This window comes from Neolamprologus brichardi, chromosome 4 (assembly GCF_056152115.1).
Source record: "Neolamprologus brichardi isolate AB-2024 chromosome 4, ASM5615211v1, whole genome shotgun sequence".
NCBI classification, from domain to species: Eukaryota; Metazoa; Chordata; class Actinopteri; order Cichliformes; family Cichlidae; genus Neolamprologus; species Neolamprologus brichardi.
In genome coordinates, this window is record NC_142107.1 from 12,478,831 (window position 1) to 12,497,293 (window position 18,463).

General features: G+C 39.3%; 1 protein-coding gene and 1 long non-coding RNA gene across 8 annotated transcripts; one reads left to right on the forward strand and one right to left on the reverse strand.

Annotated features, from left to right (window-relative positions):
• Window positions 1-183: 183 nt before the first annotated feature.
• LOC102796655 (somatostatin receptor type 2-like) lies at window positions 184-6,053 on the reverse strand. 6 transcript variants are annotated; one of them, XM_035907947.2, is made up of 4 exons: window positions 5,991-6,053; window positions 5,523-5,657; window positions 5,223-5,330; window positions 184-3,699 (listed from the first exon to the last, which is right to left on the reverse strand). In XM_035907947.2, the coding sequence occupies exon 4, from the start codon at window positions 3,654-3,656 to the stop codon at window positions 2,544-2,546; it is 1,113 nt and encodes a 370-aa protein (XP_035763840.1). In that variant the 5' UTR covers window positions 3,657-3,699; window positions 5,223-5,330; window positions 5,523-5,657; window positions 5,991-6,053; the 3' UTR covers window positions 184-2,543. The 6 variants fall into 6 exon arrangements, with proteins under 6 accessions (XP_035763840.1, XP_006791477.1, XP_006791476.1 ...); XM_006791414.3 differs by having other exon boundaries at window positions 5,223-5,353; XM_006791413.3 differs by having other exon boundaries at window positions 5,223-5,640.
• LOC148102966 (uncharacterized) lies at window positions 4,459-14,059 on the forward strand. Of its 2 annotated transcripts, XR_015718989.1 has the most exons (4): window positions 4,459-4,594; window positions 4,789-4,846; window positions 7,779-7,889; window positions 13,781-14,059. It is a non-coding gene; the product is annotated as an uncharacterized LOC148102966 (long non-coding RNA). The 2 variants fall into 2 exon arrangements; XR_015718990.1 differs by lacking the exons at window positions 4,459-4,594; window positions 4,789-4,846 and adding an exon at window positions 5,057-5,698.
• Window positions 14,060-18,463: the final 4,404 nt, after the last annotated feature.

The following is an 18,463-nucleotide window of genomic DNA, read 5'->3' on the forward strand; positions in this document are numbered from 1 at the left end:
GATTTTAGGGAGGGAGAGGGTCCAATCAAATTTCCCCTTTAGCCACACCTCTGGATACCTTTGACATCTAAGTCCCACACTCTTCATAAACAACCTCTGTGTTTACCTGCTCATTCATGTTGTGACAAAGGTCGGTTTTAAAAGACTGCACCAAATGATTTTTGAACATATTCTTTATTTAGTTTCAACACAACTATACACAATCTCATCTTATTAGATAACGATTTCACTTTAATTTAACTAAACAGGATCTGGGGGAACATATATATCCCAAAATACAGGAATGGTAACATTCACAAAACAAAGAAAAGTGAAATAAAACACCAATAGAACAGGCAATGTAATCAATTCAGATATTGTAAAGGAAAAACATGGATTTTAAGAAATCAGCATTAATAAACAGCAGTAACACAGCTCTCCCTTGGTATCTGCTACCATGATACTTAATGCAAGGTGTTTATTTTGCTCACACATACTAATACAGACTATAAGCTTTCACATGTATCTGATGTGTTTGGTTTCATAGCTCAGAGATGCTGAGTTTTTTTCTTCTTCTTCAGTCTTCTGAGCAACATCTAGTCATAATGTATTCCTGGAGTCATCTCTCTATTATTGTCATGCTATAAATGTTTCTATGCAACCAACACCAATTGGTCACTGTTGCTATAGAAATATAGGACACTAGAGGTGCTCCATGTCTTTCAATGCTAATAAGAAGTTACAATCCTGTTAACATATGCAGCAATACTGCAGAGAGAGTGCCAGGCTGGATATGGAATTTGGTTAGTTATGGATGGGGTGTGACTAAGTGTGTGTGTGTGTGTGTGTGTGTGTGTGTGCACTTCTGCATATCATGTAAACACTCACACAAAGAAGTACATATTGAACTCGGCATGCTTAAGGCAGTAGTAACACGTATTTTACCTCTTGTTTGCTAGAGAGTGCTAGCTGACATGTTCACATCAACACATGGGCAGTCACGATTCTTTATGAATTAATTAAAATCTATCAGTAGCTTTGATGCTTTTGAAGAAACCTCCACATCTAATATAAATGTTTCATAAACACAAAGATAGTAATCCGACTATAGGAACAGAGAGGTCACGGGCTGCCAGAAGGAACTGTGGACTCCTGGAGCAGCACAGTGACGATTTAAAAAGGAACACCACAGCCTCTTTAGGATAAGTGTTCTAGCCCTTCACAAATTCACAACACGCAGACACAAAGTGTTAGAAACCACACTCAAAATGTAGCCCCAAGACGCCACGGAGGACGATGGGTCAGAGTCAAAGGATACAAAGTGTTAACTAATAATATGTGATGTGGAAGCTCAGCCTCCAGATACAGGAACTGATTTAAGATATAGATCAAGTGATCTGTACACTTTGATGCACACTGCAGCTCCTGGGAAACCGGTGGACAGAAAAAAATGCAGTAAAATAACTATAAATAAGAAATTATCTTAACAGGTTTCAGGTTTGGAAAAAACATAATAAAAAGACTTTGGATTCATTCTTAATCATTTAGAAACAGCTCTCCAAAATCTAAGCTAATTGGTAATTATTACTTTGCAAACAATGACAGCAAGATTATTATATGGTAGATGTCGTTAAATAATAAGCAGTGTTGTGAAAAATCCAGTAAAACAGGAAGGTAACATTGCTCTATTTAATACCACCATGGTACTACAACCCTACGAAATGTCTATACATCTTAGCAGCACTTTGGTTAGAGGCTTGCTTGATAAACTGTCAAGCCAGTACCCTTTAATGGGACTTAAATTATATATGTACATAGTGTAATGCAGGGAGAAAGTGACACAGGACTAAATATTTGGTGCCCTACTGAACATTCATATTTACATGAGATACATTTGTCTTACAAGGAAAATCACTCACAAAAATAAGAAAAAAGTTGCTATATTACAGAACATAACGACACACAACAGCAGTGACATTCGTTATGTTCTACAGCTGACAGCATTCGTTTTGTACAAGACAGGATTGAGAGATTCATATATTTATATACAATTTCTGACTTTCTTTAAATACAGTTTCTATTTTGTTTACTGTCAAAACACTTCCCGAAAAGAAACAAATAATCTGCAGTTACACAATATCTTGAGCACACTGTTCTCTTGTTATTTTCAGCCAATACAAAAATGTGTAAACTTGGCACAGCCTCTCTACATAGTGCTGGGTCTCTACTACACTGGTTAATTGGGCACATTTGCAATTGGGTGTTGGCGTCTGTTTAGTTACTTCAGAGTTAATACACTCGGGACTGAAGAGATTAAATTTGCATTTCATTTACAGCCTAAAGACAGCATTTATGAATTTGTGTTATTATGTTATAATAGATTTGCTTAGAACCTGATAATACATCAAGAGGGACACTGCAGTTTGACATGCCTTTGATTTTTCCTCTGTGTTGGTTTTTAATAAGTTTAATATTTAATAATGTTCTTCCTGATGAAACCTTAGAGAGATTGGTAACTGATGACTGTTTCTGAGAGTGTGTACATTAGTCCAATCAGCCGCCCCTCAGATACTTGTCTGCAGGTCCCCATTGAGCAGAGTACTCTGGGTCTCCGTCGGGTCATTCATCATGCGAGATTTGTCCTGTCGGCTATCACTTCGATCAACCTCGTCCAGCCCTCCCACATTTTTAAGACACAGGACATTTTGGAAACTCTTCTTGAAGTTCTCTGATAAGAAGGCATAAAGGATGGGGTTAGCACAGCTGTTGGCATATCCTAGAACCACCACGAATGCAAAGGTACTTCTCAGAATCGGGGTGGTGCTGATGGTGCCCGTCACTGATGTGACGTTGAAAACGTAGAAAGGCAGCCAGCAGAAAACAAACACTGCCACCACGATGGACACCATCCGGGTGACTTTCCTCTCTGAGCGCTTCCTCTTGGAGGAGCCCACACGGATGCCCGACGACTTCACCTTGATGATGATGCACAGGTAGCAAAGGCAGATGACCATGAGGGGCAGGAAGAAGCCTAGAATGAATGTGTAGAACATGAATGCTGTGTAGTAAGCCTCTTGAGGTTCAGGCCACACGATGGTGCAGAAGCAGCCATCGTGCTTTGTAATTACACCACTGTAAATAACAATTGGCAGGTTAACCATCAGCGACACCCCCCACACTGCCAGATTGATAGTCTTGGCCATGCGTGGCTTCCTCCACTTTGTGGATTTAATGGGATGCACCACGGCCAAGTAGCGGTCAATGCTCATGACCATCAGGCAGAAGATAGAAGTGAACTGGTTGAGGGAGTCGACGGTCATCACGACCCTGCATAGCACAGGCCCAAAAGGCCAGTGGACCAGGGCCAACTGGATGGCAATGAACGGCAGGCCAAGCATGAAGAGCACGTCAGCCACCGCCAAGTTGAGGATGTAGATGTTAGTAACTGTCTTCATCTTGGCGTAGCGCAGAATGACATAGATGACGAGAGCGTTTCCACACAGCCCCATAGCACAAACCAGAAAGTACATGCAGGTGATGACCACCGTGCTGGTTCTGTTGAAGCTGTGGTCTGTGTAGTTCCCGTGGGGGATGGACTCATTGTCCTGCATGAAGCTGTCGTACATGAGGTGCTCCGACAGGTTCGGAGGGGATGACGGGAAGATCCACGAGTCCATGACACCTCAGTCTCTCTGTGTCGCACTGATTATGACATCACACCTGGACACAAGCACAAGAGAAGCTATGTCAGCTAAAGTATGAAATTCTTGAAAACCGAACCTCTTTATTGTGTTCTTTCAACCCTGATGGTCTAAATAGCGAAGAGTTAATCCACTTGCGGACAGATGATATGAGTGGCTATTATATGGCAGAAAACATGCGAGCACACGATGTAGCAATAAGAAAATTTGTTTTTCACATGTATGGCCAGCAGTTTATATAGGGAATCTAATAGTCTACACCATGATTATCTGTATCTCTGTTGAGAACAGACTTGAATAACAGCATGTCTTAGGAGGAATATCTTCTCATACAGAAGCTTAGATGGTGCTTTCTACCTGAGGTTAGACCTTCTTTGTGCGTTTATTCGGTCAGGCTTACTGCTACCGAGGGAAATCACTCCACACCCCCTAAAGCCATAAGCTCTCCCGGGGGAAATTCTTTCATTTCACACGCTGCAAAACGATCAGCTGTGACAAGCCACCTTGGATTCGTTGTTGACACATTCTCTCTCCCCCCCCCCCCACACACACACACCCCAATTTATTAGGGGGAAGGCATGGATGTAAATTTATCTCAGCTTAAGTAATTGAATGGGGGGAATCACGGCACTGCCAATAGCCTTGTTGCAGTGAGACTGAAGTGCTTTTCACTGCCAGTACACAGGAGGCAAACGTGGTCTGACAACTTAGTTTGAAGCCAAAAAGATAAGAGGTTTTATTATGCCAGTGCATCATTTTCTCCATAGCAGCAGGAAAGGTTGGACTCTGCCTGCAGTCTTGTATTTTGGTAAACAGCCGACCACATGTTACTGTTGTTCGGATGCTTACACTGTTGTATTACCTATCACTTGGAAACTGGAAAAAGCACATTCCCATCGCAAAGAATAAATAAGGTTAGTGATTAGTTCTATAGAGGCAGAGCACAAACGCGATTAACATGGTGCCTAAAGCACTTGTGTAGATGAAAAATGAATCACACACCTAAACACTGCAGGTGTCTGGTATATTGTGGAAAAAATGCTGTGTTTGAGGTACTGTGCAAACTGAGCAACAGGTATTCTCTCTCTCTCCCTATAAAAATATACAGCCAAGAGCCAGCAAAGGAAGAAAGGAGTCAGGAATGCAGTTTGCTTCCAGCAAAGATGGTAAAAAGAGTATTTTGTACCTAAAACCCTTCAGTAACCTGTTTTTGTTTTTTTTAGCAGAAGACAAGACCAATGACACAAATCTGGTTCAGAAAAGACAAACTGTGAAAGAGTGAGGTTAAGTCATTCATTAACAATATTAGGAAACTCTGTATACAAACAGGATAGGATATTGTTTGGTTATGTGTGTTGTGAAATTGCGCCTGTGTAAACAGTTAACAAAATTACCACAGCCCACGGTAAACGGGCGAGACGTTTCTTTGGCTCAAGCACATTCAATTTCCCGTTTTTAATTCATTAATCCGTAAATCTGACTTTATTTTCGTACATTTTTTAACACATCCCTATCAGTTGCTCTTGGAAGTTATTATCTTACCTGTAACTGGGCTTTTTTTCAGCATTCACAGAACACACCGCTTCTGTGTGGGTTCAAGTGTTTTCAGTGTCCACGGCAGGTTCATCTTCAAATATTCCCCAAGTTTGTCTTATGGGCGAGATGGAAAACCACTGCGTGATGCAAAATTTCGTTTTGCATTAATTCCGTACTGTATTGTGTGTTACGCGGCAAGAGAAAAGGAGACGGATGCCCTCGTGGTGTGGCGCGCGCAGTAACTGTCTCCGGCAGGAGGACGCGGGGATGTTTAAGCAGTGCCGGGGAGGTGCTGAAGAGACTCACCTCTGAACGAAGAGGGACCGTCTCCAATGATGCAGATAGCCAATCCCACATAAGATGGAGCTGATCTGCATGAAGCATGCTATAATTTAGCGACTCTGGTGGCGAACGCCCTGCGCCACTGTGGATAGGATAGTTCTGGGATGTGACAATAAAGTTGACACCAAGACTCAAAGGAGGTCAGTTCATATCAGCTTATCATCCAGTTATCATTTGACTTTAACATTTTGGTTACAGGATCGAGGCACGAGTTCTTTTTCATGAAAGAAGTTATTTACTTATTTACTAAAGTTTATTTACCCAATTTACATTTTTTTGTAATTTCAATTTTATGTAATTTCTGGGTAAAATATGTCAGAACGCATTTCCTTAAAGTCAGACTAGGATTGGCTAGGAGACGGTCTGTTGTCACAAATTTTCCCGGAAGCTACAAACTCAGATTTTTGATTGCGCACAAAAAAATGAGCTTACCTTTAGCTGAAACCTTTAACGCATGCGCTTTACACGTGAAAACTCTGCGGTTTGAAACCAGGAGCTAACACAAATGGTACGACACCTGTTACTCAAGCACAGATAAAAGGACGGGTTGCGTCAGGAAGGGCATCTGCCCTTAAATCTGTGCCAAATCAAACAATACGGATCCATCCGCTGTGGCAGCCCTTGGGAAATTAGAGCTAGCTGAATGAACCTAAACTTTACAGTCTGAGCAATGCCGCATAGGCATTGCACAGTGAAAGTTAAACTGTCAAAAAGGGGAAAAAAATGGAGTGACTGGAGTGAGACTTGGATTTCATCCACAAAGGAAAATATTACTTTCAGCCAAAAAAGTGTAGTGCAAGTTCATGCCCATACTTTACCTTTAGTTCAACTTTTGCCCTTCAGGGGGCAGTAGTGAGCACAGAGCTGTAAAACAATCAGGTGCTGCAGAAACCTCCAGCACTCATGCAAAGCTAATTTCATCTTGTTTCCTGAATGCGGTAAACACAATACATATCTAGCAGTCTCAACGATGCAGGATGTTGCTGAGGTGGTTGCAGAGTAGTGCTGCGACGGATTTCCGGCTCTTTTTAGAGTACTGGCTCTTTCGGTTCGGCTGCTCTTCAGGTTGTTTTGTTGCTTTAATTAATTTATTATTAACAATAATATAAAATAATGCACAAAAGGAATTACTAATGTAAAAAAAGTGTTTTTATTTATATATGTTTATTTATAAATATATGCGGTGGCCCCTAGAGACAAAACACATACAAACTCCAAAAAGCACATACAAACTCCAAAACCCATTTCTAGCTTGAACTGCACTTCCAAAACAGAGCTACCTAGAACACTTAAATTAAACAATTGAAAGCATGAAAGCATATGTGTATTGTTTGTGTATTTATGCACAAGCATTTGTATATATTCAGATAATTAAAAAAAAAAAGTTCATTTACCTGTTACTACCACACACCAAATCCGGTCGTTGGTACCTGCTGGCTTGTGTAGCCACTAGGTAACAAAAGCTCAACGCTGCGCCTAGCATCCTGGAGCACTTCTGTTGTCTTTTGTACGTGTTTTGGGGTTTGTACGTGTTTTGAAGTTTGTACGTGCTTTGTCTGTAGGGGCCACCGTAAATATACTTTTATTTATTCACTCCACATAAAATGTAATAAATAAATACATAAATTAATACAAATACAAAAACCAACTATTCACATTTCAACTTTTATCTATTTAAATTTTCAGATTTTTCCTTTTACAAATTTAAAGTGAAACAACACAAAACACTGCAAACCACAACACAATTAAATATAAATTATAATATGAAAACAAAAAGAACATGCACATTCTCTGTCATATGGGCCTGCATGAATAAACTTTCTGAATCCTTTATCATCTGCAACTGAAAATAGTTGTGGATGATTACTATACCTTTCTAATGTGACGTTGTTGTCCCTGGCTCTTTCTCTCTCTCCCTCCCGCTTCCTGTGCTACTGAGTGTAACTACGCCCGCCTCCCCTCATCCCAGCGTAAAGCACAAGGCTCGCATGCAGAGTGAAGCGGGAAAATAATTGCGAGAGAGAGGGTGAGAGAAAAAAAAAAAAGAAGAACAAAACCCACACCTCGCGATAAGGAGCCGGCTCGCGTCGTTCACGTCAAAGAGTCGGCTCTAAGAGCCGTTTCGTTCGCGAACCGACACATCACTATTGCAGAGTGCTTCACTTCACAGCTGTGATACCCAAGCGTTGGTTTTGAAGTGCTGTTTTTGATGTTCTTCAGCAGCTCTGCATGATGGGAGAGGGACAAATCCAAATCCAGTGTCCCAAACATCTACTCGTCAACCTGCGGGTGACAGTACACAAGCCAATCAAATCATCCATGGCATTATGAGTGAGTCTTCTGCACAGTTAGAACACAGTATTAATGTTTCAGAAAATCATATTCTAATTGCAATTATATAGCTTATAAGAATTCAATGTTTAGTTTGTATAAAGTGGTTAAAGAGACATATATAATGATTTTTTTCCATCTTGCTGATAGTGACAGAGAAACAGTACGGAGCCCCGCAAGGGACATGGGAGAAAAAAAAATTAAGACGGACTTTTGCGAGATCTCGCAAAACAAACTCAGGATCTCGCAAAACTTTTAGCCGCATTCTTCAGAGGCCACCAGCTCGAAGCCGACCGGGAGGTCGAGGCACGATGTGCCGGGAGAGCGGTGTTCCTCCCAGCTGTAGTAGGTCTCGACCTCCCGTTAGCTTCGAGATGGTGGGTGTCAGATCTCCGAAAACGTTGCAGCACTTTTGCAAATATGTGATGTCTTGTAAACCGAGCACATATTTGATGTTTACACAACTACATTCACGCCTCAAAATATCTTAAAAGTTTCTTTTGTGACCTAGAAAGCGTAATATTACAACTAAGTAGCTGCCGCCATTGTTGGAATTCAACTTTTGCGAGATCCCGAGTTAGTTTTGCGAGATCTTGCAAAAGTTCATTGTAATTTTTTTTTCTCCCATGTCCCTTGCGGGGCTCCGTAAAAGAGACACACACTTTTATCACTTTTATTTTTAAGCATTTTGTTTGTTAGTTGTGTTTTTAAGCACTTGTACCTTGTATCAATGGTACTGCAACCTCTGGTAAATGGTACGGTACTTGCTGTAATCTGCATGGGGTCAAAAGAAGAGCAAATGATACCCTGTAAGTAACAGGCTGGCATGAAAATTTGGGGGCATTATTCAATATGATAGCGTAATACTAAGGTGCCACTTAGGTTTCTTTGCAAATGGATGAATGTGGGTTTTTTGCCACAAAAGCCATGACTAGTAAGCTGACAGACCTGCACTTTCTGTCCTAACACTATTACTCATGACACATGAAACAACAACCAATCTGGAAGATGTCAGACCACATTGGGTTTTAAATTGGACTTAATCTACTGTGTCTGCCTTGTTTTTCTTTTTCATTTAAGAAAAGAACTTAGGGAAGTGCAATGTTTGTAACATTATTTTCAGATTTAGGGTGGGCGTTAATGGCTTAAAAGCATACTTTGTTTTTACATAAATAGCAGTTCAGGGAAAATCTAGTGCTGGGTGTACTTCATCGTCAATGCCTGTCTGCTAGTCCTGCATTTGAAATTCGCATGAGGCCATTAAGCAGTTATTGATTGGATATTAGGCTTTCTTTTTTCTTTTTTTTTGTGAAAGCCAGGAAACAAGCACATGTTGACTGTCCAGAAGAAAGATAAAGAAGGAAAAGGTCATGGAGGAATTTAAACTGTAATTTATTAGTAGGTACCTTGCCGCGACAAAGAATCAATGACCCATTAACTTGGTTTTGTGTACAATGCAATATAGTTAAATTAAAGTGATCTATTAACTTTTCTGTATGATTTTAACATTGATATTGTAGGTAAAACTGTGTTGTCATTGAAACCTTGGCATTAGACAAGTGTCTTGGGATGTTATGGCAACTGAAGGAAAAAAAAAATTCATGAGGCCTTTAGGCACTAACACTTATTACGGGTATTCCCTCTGCGATAAATGCATGGCAGTACATAATAGCACTGAATGATGTGCAGAATGAAATCCTGACTTGGCTTTGCTGGGTAGTTCAGGTCTTTATTTGCTTTCTAATTACTGAGGCATGATGAAGTACCTCACTGGTCCAGGCCCTGAACTGAAAACATTGATTATACATCGTACCATGGTGAATTGACAAGCAATTAGAAGCCCGGGGCAGCTGTAAAATATTTAATGAATACTACTGATGCTTTTGGCAATTATGTAATGACTGTACCACCAGTGACAAAAATTAAACAGGTGTTTTTGGAACCTGTTTATATAATAAGTTAGCAAACGTGAAGGAAATTAGGCTTCATTCAGAGACTGTTGACATATTTTGTCCTTTTTCTGTCTTTAGTGTTTTGTCACTTATAGTGCTGCAAATTGTAAAAGAAAAAAAAGGTTACTACTGGACTGTGTAAAAGTCTGGCGCCACCCCTCATTCCTATATTTTGCTAGAAAAATGGGAAATATGGGCAGAAATTTATTGCAACACCTGCAAACATACATGGAAATACAGTATATAAGCCAAAACAGTCTAATGAATGAATTTAATATAGCCACCTTTATTCTTCACCACAGCCTGAACTCTCTTAGACCAGTTTTCTTGTCATTTTCAGGATTGAATGTTGGCTACCTTTTGTTGGACTCTGGGGAGGCCAGTCCACGAATGATAGTGTTCTACTGTGTGTTTTTCTATCCAGATATGCTTCTGCTGCATTGGCAGTGTGAATCATTGTCCAGATTTTTTCCAGATAATATTGCATTTTGGACCAAAATCTGAAGATATTTTTTATGATATGTTCATAATTCCATTGATTTTAATAAGAGTCCCAACACTACTGGCTGAAATGCAGCACCAAACCGTGACACAGGCTTCTCGAAAAAATAAAATACATTTTGCGAGGTTTTTTTGGAAAAAGTTTCTGTGTTTACATGTTTTTGCTTAAAAAAACAACATTCCCCTAAGAATAGTCAGATACAAGGTTTAGACTGGCAATGAATAAAAAAGACGGCAATGCCCAAAGAGATCTTTGAAAGACCTTTATAACCTGCTAAAATTATTTTTGACTGATTTAAAACATTAAATAAAAAGGACTAAATTAATTTCTCAGACATTCATGAACAACTTTCCAACACACAACCGTGTATGGACCAAAATAAATTAGATGAATTATATTATTTATTTATCAAACCAAAGACTTTGTGTTTAAGGCATTATTATTAAGTATTTTCTGTGACTAAGGCACCATCAGCCATATGCCTTGCCCGGTCTGTGCCAACGGCTCTATCAGCAGTCTTACACACTGCGATTTATTTACAGAAAATGACTCTGCCTGCTGCAACAAACTCTAACTCCTGTGAGACACAGTTGTGGTGACTAAGGTGATTCTGAAGGATAATGATCTGCTTCATGTTGTTTCACATAGTCTATTACAACAAACTGAGCACTAAGAAATACAGACGTTACCTTGAAACACACCTGTTGGGACATTTAGAAGACAGTAGTCGGATTTGAGCACCAAGGTTCACAGTTGACATTGGAAGGCTTCAATCATATTGAGTATACTTTTTCAGCTTTATCCAGAGTGGTTTCAGTGGGATCTCACTGTCCCCATCTTCATTTGTTAAAGAGTATTTAACACAGATAAGATTTGGTATTAGATGCCGTGACTGTTAATAAAAAACTGAGAGACAAACCTCTGATTGCTATTCAGCTTTATGTGTTTTTGAATTTTGCTGTCAGAGGTATCTTTTATTTTGCTGGCATGATGTCGCCGGACTGTTTGTAGCAGGAAGCACAGGTTATAATCAAGCTGAGAATAAACAGTGTGGGTTGATGCTCTCCAAAAAATGATGGGTGATTAGGAATCATTTAAAAGTCACCGCAAATCACTGCGCTTGACAGACGTTTTAAGTGCCAGCCATTTCCCATAATAGCTGTACCAATGACATTTGACAAAACGTGATGTAAAATCCAAATTAATTGCTTTGTAATTCCTCGTGTATAATTCATTTATGAATGCTTTTTGTGATTGAAATAGCTGGTTAAGTTGAAATGATGCTACCCTAGAGATACAAGGTATGATGGTGGAATGATTTAAACCTTTAATGTGAGGTACATTTAAATAAAACATACCCGGACTTTCATTTTTTATTGTTAATATTATTATTTTATTGTACAGTTCTGAACAGAACACACAGCAAAGAATTTTGTCCACCTAGCCATCAGCCTAGCTTAGCTGTTTGTGTGCAACAGCTGACAGCCGGTCAGTTCCTGATGTAGCTGTAAATGTGCTTTTAGAGCTTTGTCAAAGGGTGTTATCTGGCATGCAAACCAGTCACTGCTCTCTTTTCTGTTGTTGGAACAGAGCTAAAGAACTGCTTGTTTCAGAGCTGTTTAGTGCGATTGATTATCTTTGCTGGAGACTGTTCCACTGGATTTTTAGTGCTCTCAGGTTCAGTCCAGAATTTTCTTTAATTGCTTTCTTATGAGTTACAGATAGCATACCTTTTTCCATCTTATCCATTTGCACACAAATACCAAACACAATTAAGGATGTCATTTGTGTAACATGATAAAAACTAAAAAAAAGAACTAAAGCTAACGTTTGTGACTATTGTTTATTGTGCAGGGTAATCTTTTCCATAGTCGCATTGTTCAGTCAACACCATGTGAGACTGTCAATACCCAATATCCATGATCTGGAAGGAGGGCTGTTGCTACAGTATTTCCCTTCGGTCGATTGCTTTGGAGGATGGCAGCCGTGATGGTACTAGCAGGGGACTTTGTACCACTGTCACCGCATTCATGTTGTTTAAAAGAAAATCCGATATTTTGGCCTTACTTTCACATGTTTGATGTAAGTGTCCTTCCATCTTTGGCTCTGGAGTGATAAATACAGAAGGTTTTATTGCACTCACTGTCACCGTCATTAATTCAAGTAATGTTTTCTACATCTGTCTCTCTTCCTTTTCACACCTTGCCCTCCTCAGATAAGGAGTAGACCCTATTTCACTGACACACACACAAGGAGAAAGACACGGGAGAGGAGCCAGCTCACAACCTTTAGAAGTACAGTGGTACATCGTGCTGATATGGGACCAGGCCCCCTTTTACTGCTTTAATTCTTCATGGCATATATTCAACATGAGGCTGTAAACACGGAGCCATGTTTTCAAGTTGTTTACAGCTAAAATCTGACCCTATCATCTGAATGTCGAAGCAGAAACCGAGACAATGTTTTTCTAACCTTCTTTATTCACTGTGACTGTGTGAAATGTAAACTTACTTTTAAAAAAAAGATGTTTAAAGTTCAAAAAACACCGAATGCTGGAAAGCAGAACCAGAGCCATGACACTGACATGCATTAACAACGCATTTTAAACAAGAGAAGATTGTCTGTAAACTCTAGAGATGCTTGTGTGGGAAGTAAATCATCAGTTTCTGAAATACTCAGACTAGCCCAACAAAGATTGAAAAATTCAGAGTCACTTAAATTTTCTTTGAATTCTGATGCTTGGTTTAAACTTAACAGTTTGTTTTGACCATGCCTACATGGCTAAATGCAGTAATTTGCTGCCATGGGCAGTTGACCCAAACACCTAATAAAGTTAGCGTTCCAAAATAAAGGTTGGATTCTTTACAGAGCACTGAAAGCTTGCTTATAGACACATTTTCTTTCATGTTCTGAGTATTCTCTTTTCCTCTCGAAGGTCCTTGGAATTGTTTTCTTCCACTTTTCAAACCAGACTTCAGACAGAATTTTATGCCCTTCACAGCTGTAACTTTATGACTCATATTCTCTTTCAAGCGTTGCCTGGTTGTGTGGTTACATGTTTGGGAAGCAGAAGAAACTTGCTGTGAGTTAAACGATGAAATGAAAACTAGAGGAAATATATTTTGAAATGATCAAATATAATTTTTAACTTCAGCAGGTAGTTGTGAACTGTTATACTGTTAGAAGTATTATAGAGTCGAGCATTGCACTTTTGTGGGCTTTATTTTAAACACAGAGGCGTTTAATGAATCTCTTGAGCCTTCCATCCACAAAAAGCCAGTTAATCTTGCAATCTTCTAATAAACCTTTTTTTTTTCCGACACACTTTTCTGCTTCACAGCTGTGTGTGAGGGTAAAAGCTGACAGGTGGAGCACCTGGTCGTCGTGTGGTGCTTTCTAATCTTATGAAACCAATTGGTTTTCACTCTACTTTTCAGAGCCCAGAGATGAGAGATAAAACAGCTCATGGAGGGAGACAGGTGTTGGATAAGATTTCTCAGGTATGCTCTGTCTGAATAAGCTGTCAGTGCTGCTTTTGTTGCATTTCTGTGGCGCGCTGCTCAGTGTCGGACTTTTCCACTTTAAAATTATAATTGTAGCATCAGTGCTTATTGGAGATAAACAGAGCCTCTTGATTTAAAATGTAGCTTTGATTTTTATTTCAGGTGTCATTTTCTGCCTGATTCCTGGGGCATTATGTGGTGTGCAAAGCTTCTATTAAGGGTTGAAAATTTCTGCTGTAACTGTGCTGTCCCATTTTTTGACATCTAAAGTAAAGTCTTTAACCCTTTAGATCCCAAACCATGAAATAATTGCCAGAAATTTTTTTTCAGAAAGGTTTTTTTGGAGTGAAAAAAAAAATAACGCTGATTATGTAGATGTCTCAAAATCTCTCAAAAACTGACTTTAAAGGGTTTAAAAGTTCAGTCTGCTACTGGTTTGCTTTTGTTTTGCCTGTTCTTTCTCTGGTAAGTGTTGTGTAGCGTGCCATATTGTTGATGGCGTGAAATGAAGTCCTATAATTCCAAATACATTTTCTTCTTGTAATTATCTTGGGATTGTAACAGTAATTTCATGACTATAACAACAGCTGCCATTGTGTTATTTTTTTCTCAGATACATGACAGTTTAGGAGATGAGAACTAAATATTAATGAGGATGAAGATTTACTAGAAAATACCAGATCGCTAATGTTGAAAACTGCTTGATATTTCAGGCCAACTTTATGAAAAAAATACATCTTAATCTCACATACAAACAACAGATAAATTGACAATTAGCTTTTACAACACTGTTCGCAATTTTCCCTAGTTTTATTAGAGAATCATTAGGTGCTCTATGGGATTGAGAGCTGGCGACTGTGGAGGCCATTTGAGTACAGTGAACTTACTCTCACATGCAAGAAACCCAAGATAAATTTGAGCTGTGTGACATCCTGCAGGAAGCAGGCCTCAGAAGATCAGTACGCTGTAGTCATAAAGAGATGCGCATGGTCAGCAACAACTGGCTGTGGTGTTTAAACGATGCTCAGTGTGCGATTGTTACGCCTCCACCAGCAGCCCCAACCTTTAACACAAGTCAGGATGGAGCTGACGTTTTATGTTTTTACACCATGTTCGCCAGATTTGTCAGATCAGGCAACTTTTTCCAAACTTCAGTGACCCTGTGAGAACTCTACCCTTAGTTTCCTGTTATTAGCTGATTGGAATGTCACTTGGTGTGGTCTTCTGTTGCTGTAGTCCATCTGCTTCTAATTTCAACATGTCGTGAGTTCAGAGATGCTCTTCTGCATACCCTGGTTGTAACAAGTGATTATTTGACTTACTGTTCCTTTTAGCTAGAATTACTCTGATCTCTTGCATCAACAAGGCATTTTCACCCAGAGAATTACTGCTCACGAGAAATTTTCTCTTTTTAAGACCATAATTTGTAAAACTCTAGAGATGGTTGTGTGGGAAAATCCCAGTAGATCAGCAGTTTCTGAAATGTTCAAACCAATGAGCTCCAACGAACAATTTAAATCACTTTTCTTTTCAATCCAACTTCTTCTTTTCAATTCAATCCTTTTCACAGAGCAGTTGGATAAATGTACACACAAATAAGATACAGCAACAAGTGACTGTATTACAAATACTGACTCATAGAGCTTATATATATTTTGTTGAAGACAAGTGGAGCCTTCGCTTCAGATTGTGGGTTAGTTTTTCTTTGTGTGGACATGTGCACAATTGAGTGTGTTTTGATGAATACTATCATCAGCGGGGGCTGTCTTGCACTTAATGTATTAGCTTTCATATCTGGCTGCAGCTCTGTTCTTCAGAGGAAGTGTAAACAGAATGCACAGCCATCTGCATATTACAGACTTCTTATCAACTGACCACAGAAACACCTGCTAACATTTGGAGTTCTTTTACATAAATAATGTGTAAAAAACGAAACTTTTTTTCACACCACTCGTTGGGAGTTTGATTCTTTCAACATGATCTGAAAACATTAAAAACACTGATGGTTAAAATAAAGTCCTATGCAGTGCAGTATTTCGCTGGGATACTCTTGGATTTGACATTTAAATGGATGTTGAACCCACGTACAACACATCTACACATCGTGGTACATTTCCGATTTCCCAAGGTTCTGGAGGGAGAGTGGAGAGGCACAGAATTCAGGATTTGAGGTGCCATGTTATCTGCTAGTGCAACCACATATCACAGCAAAGTGTGTAATAGACACAACAGTCCACTTTTCCCATTTGACTCTTTGCCTCTCCAGGCAACATCATTTGTTTTTCATGCATTATATATGGGAAAAAAGCTATAGAGACCATGTGTTTGAGTGTCGGTTAGTTGAGGTTGGACGTAAACTTTGGAGTCTGATTGCTGATGGCATGAGAGATCCTCTCAGAGATCCTCCAAGCATTGTGAGGCACATGGCTTGTTGGATCTGTGTGTGAATGTGCTCCTGAGCCTCCTCAGCTTGGCAAAGGATAAGAGGGGTTGTTCATGAGTGCTTTCAGATTTCCTTTCATCCCTTTCTCTGTCACTGCCTACATACTGCCCAGTTCCATCCATGTCACAGAGCTGGCCTTCGTCATAAGCTTATTGACATCATAAGGCCCAAGGCCACCTCCCCAGCAAACCATAGAAAATACAACACTGACCACTGCAGATTGGAAAAACAACCACAGCAGACTGTGCATGTCTACATCAGCTGGACATGGATAGTAGTTAATGTGGCCCAGTAGTCTCAGTTTTGCTCCAAGCTAGGTAGGCCAATCTTAAAGCATATCATGCTTTATTGTACTATGAAATGCTAATTGATTATTTATAAAATATCAATAACCACCATTGCTCTTGTGCAGCTTCCCAAAGTCCCAGCATCCCAGTGCATGATGTGGATGACACTGTGCATCGGTTGAATGGTAATTGGTTGACAAGGGAAGGGAAGGACTTGTCTCTTCTCCTCAGCTGGCTGATGGACCAGCAACAGCACAAGCAAGAGTTACCCACAGACTGTGGCTGTCGATCTGACAAAAAGCGTTCTCTGCAGGTAGACTGTGTCTGTATCTGCCTCATGGACTGCCAACCGACTGCCCACATGCTGCGTATGTGCTGCCCACGCGCTACTATCACTGAACCATAATTTCCTCATGAAATACGACCTGCTGGCTGTTCAAAAGAATGCAAGTTTAAGGCATTTTTGCATTGGCTTCACTTTTCTGATATTATATACAGAATTTGTACTATTCTGGTTTTCTATGAGGTGCAGTGTAAGTGAATTTTTCACTAGAGAGCAGGCAGGGTGCAGACTGTTTAACAATGCAGTGCAGTCTAACTGCTTTCTCTGTCTGGTATAGTTGGAAAAAGTTACAGTGACTGTGTGAAAGCATCTTGAGATTATTGTTTAATTGCACTGTCAAGAACTAGTAAATGGGCTCCATCTCCACTCTTATCATGAGCAGTGCACTGGGTTGCTATGTATTGGCCTGTGACTGTGGAATTAATGATGTCACATGTGCAGAGCGCTGATGGCATAATTTGAACAATGATGAAAACTCCAGTGGTGAATAGTATGGCCTCAATCCAGTGCTGAACATATTGAGTAAACAAAGCTGTTAAGCCCTTCTTACTGATTTTACTGCTGTTTTTCCGCAGTCACCAGAATTAGTGAGAAACTAGCTGTTCCACTGGATAGTCTGAAATTTCCCTCTTTAGCCATGTCTCTGTCAGATCTATGTTAGGTATATGTTACAAAAAAATTGTTACATACATTATATGTAACATATATTGTAGCATCTTTGGACATGTATCTATTATTATATCATTTCCATATGTTCCACAATAATCTTCTAGTGATTTCTTTGCCATCGATATAGAAGGCAAAGAGGAAGGCTCAGGGCTGCAAGCATCATCATGTAAAAACACAAAGAGATATCAGCAGGTAACGGAGCTTTTCTGGAATAGTGGAAGGTTTCTTATGAAAGGTTATGTTTATATGTTTTGATTTGACAAATAGAGGTGTTCAATATATTTAATCATGCTGAAAGAAACAACAAACTTTGTGCAGCATAAGTGGCACGTACAGATGGGAATAGATGTATGTTTCTACGGAGAGGTGTATTCCATTCACAGCTATGATTTTTTACTATTTTTGTAGTATTAACCCTTTAAGACCTACCGTAGAACCAAGTCCGCCGGAGCTTATCTTTATATTTTTACATGCTAAAGTGCCATTTCTGGGAGCATTTCAAGTTGCTATACATCAATACAACCATTATAGCCCAAATTCTAATAGTATGTATGCATTAAGTCCATAGTAACTACATAAATTGCAGAAAGGTGTAATAAACTACAAAAAAAATTGAAAATCGTTTTTATTTTTTTACATATATTTCTAGAGAAATATATGTAAAAGAGAAATTTAAGAGGTTTATCCCTCAAAACTGCAAATACAAAAAAGTTGCACAAAATAATTTCTGAGTGCCTTTATAGTTTTAATTTTGAAATACACCAATTTTTATATACTGCAGGAAAAACTAAAATAAATGTTATATTACAAATTTGTAAAAAAAAAACCAAAACAAAAAACCAGCATGTGCATCAAAATAAACTATTTCCAGCTGT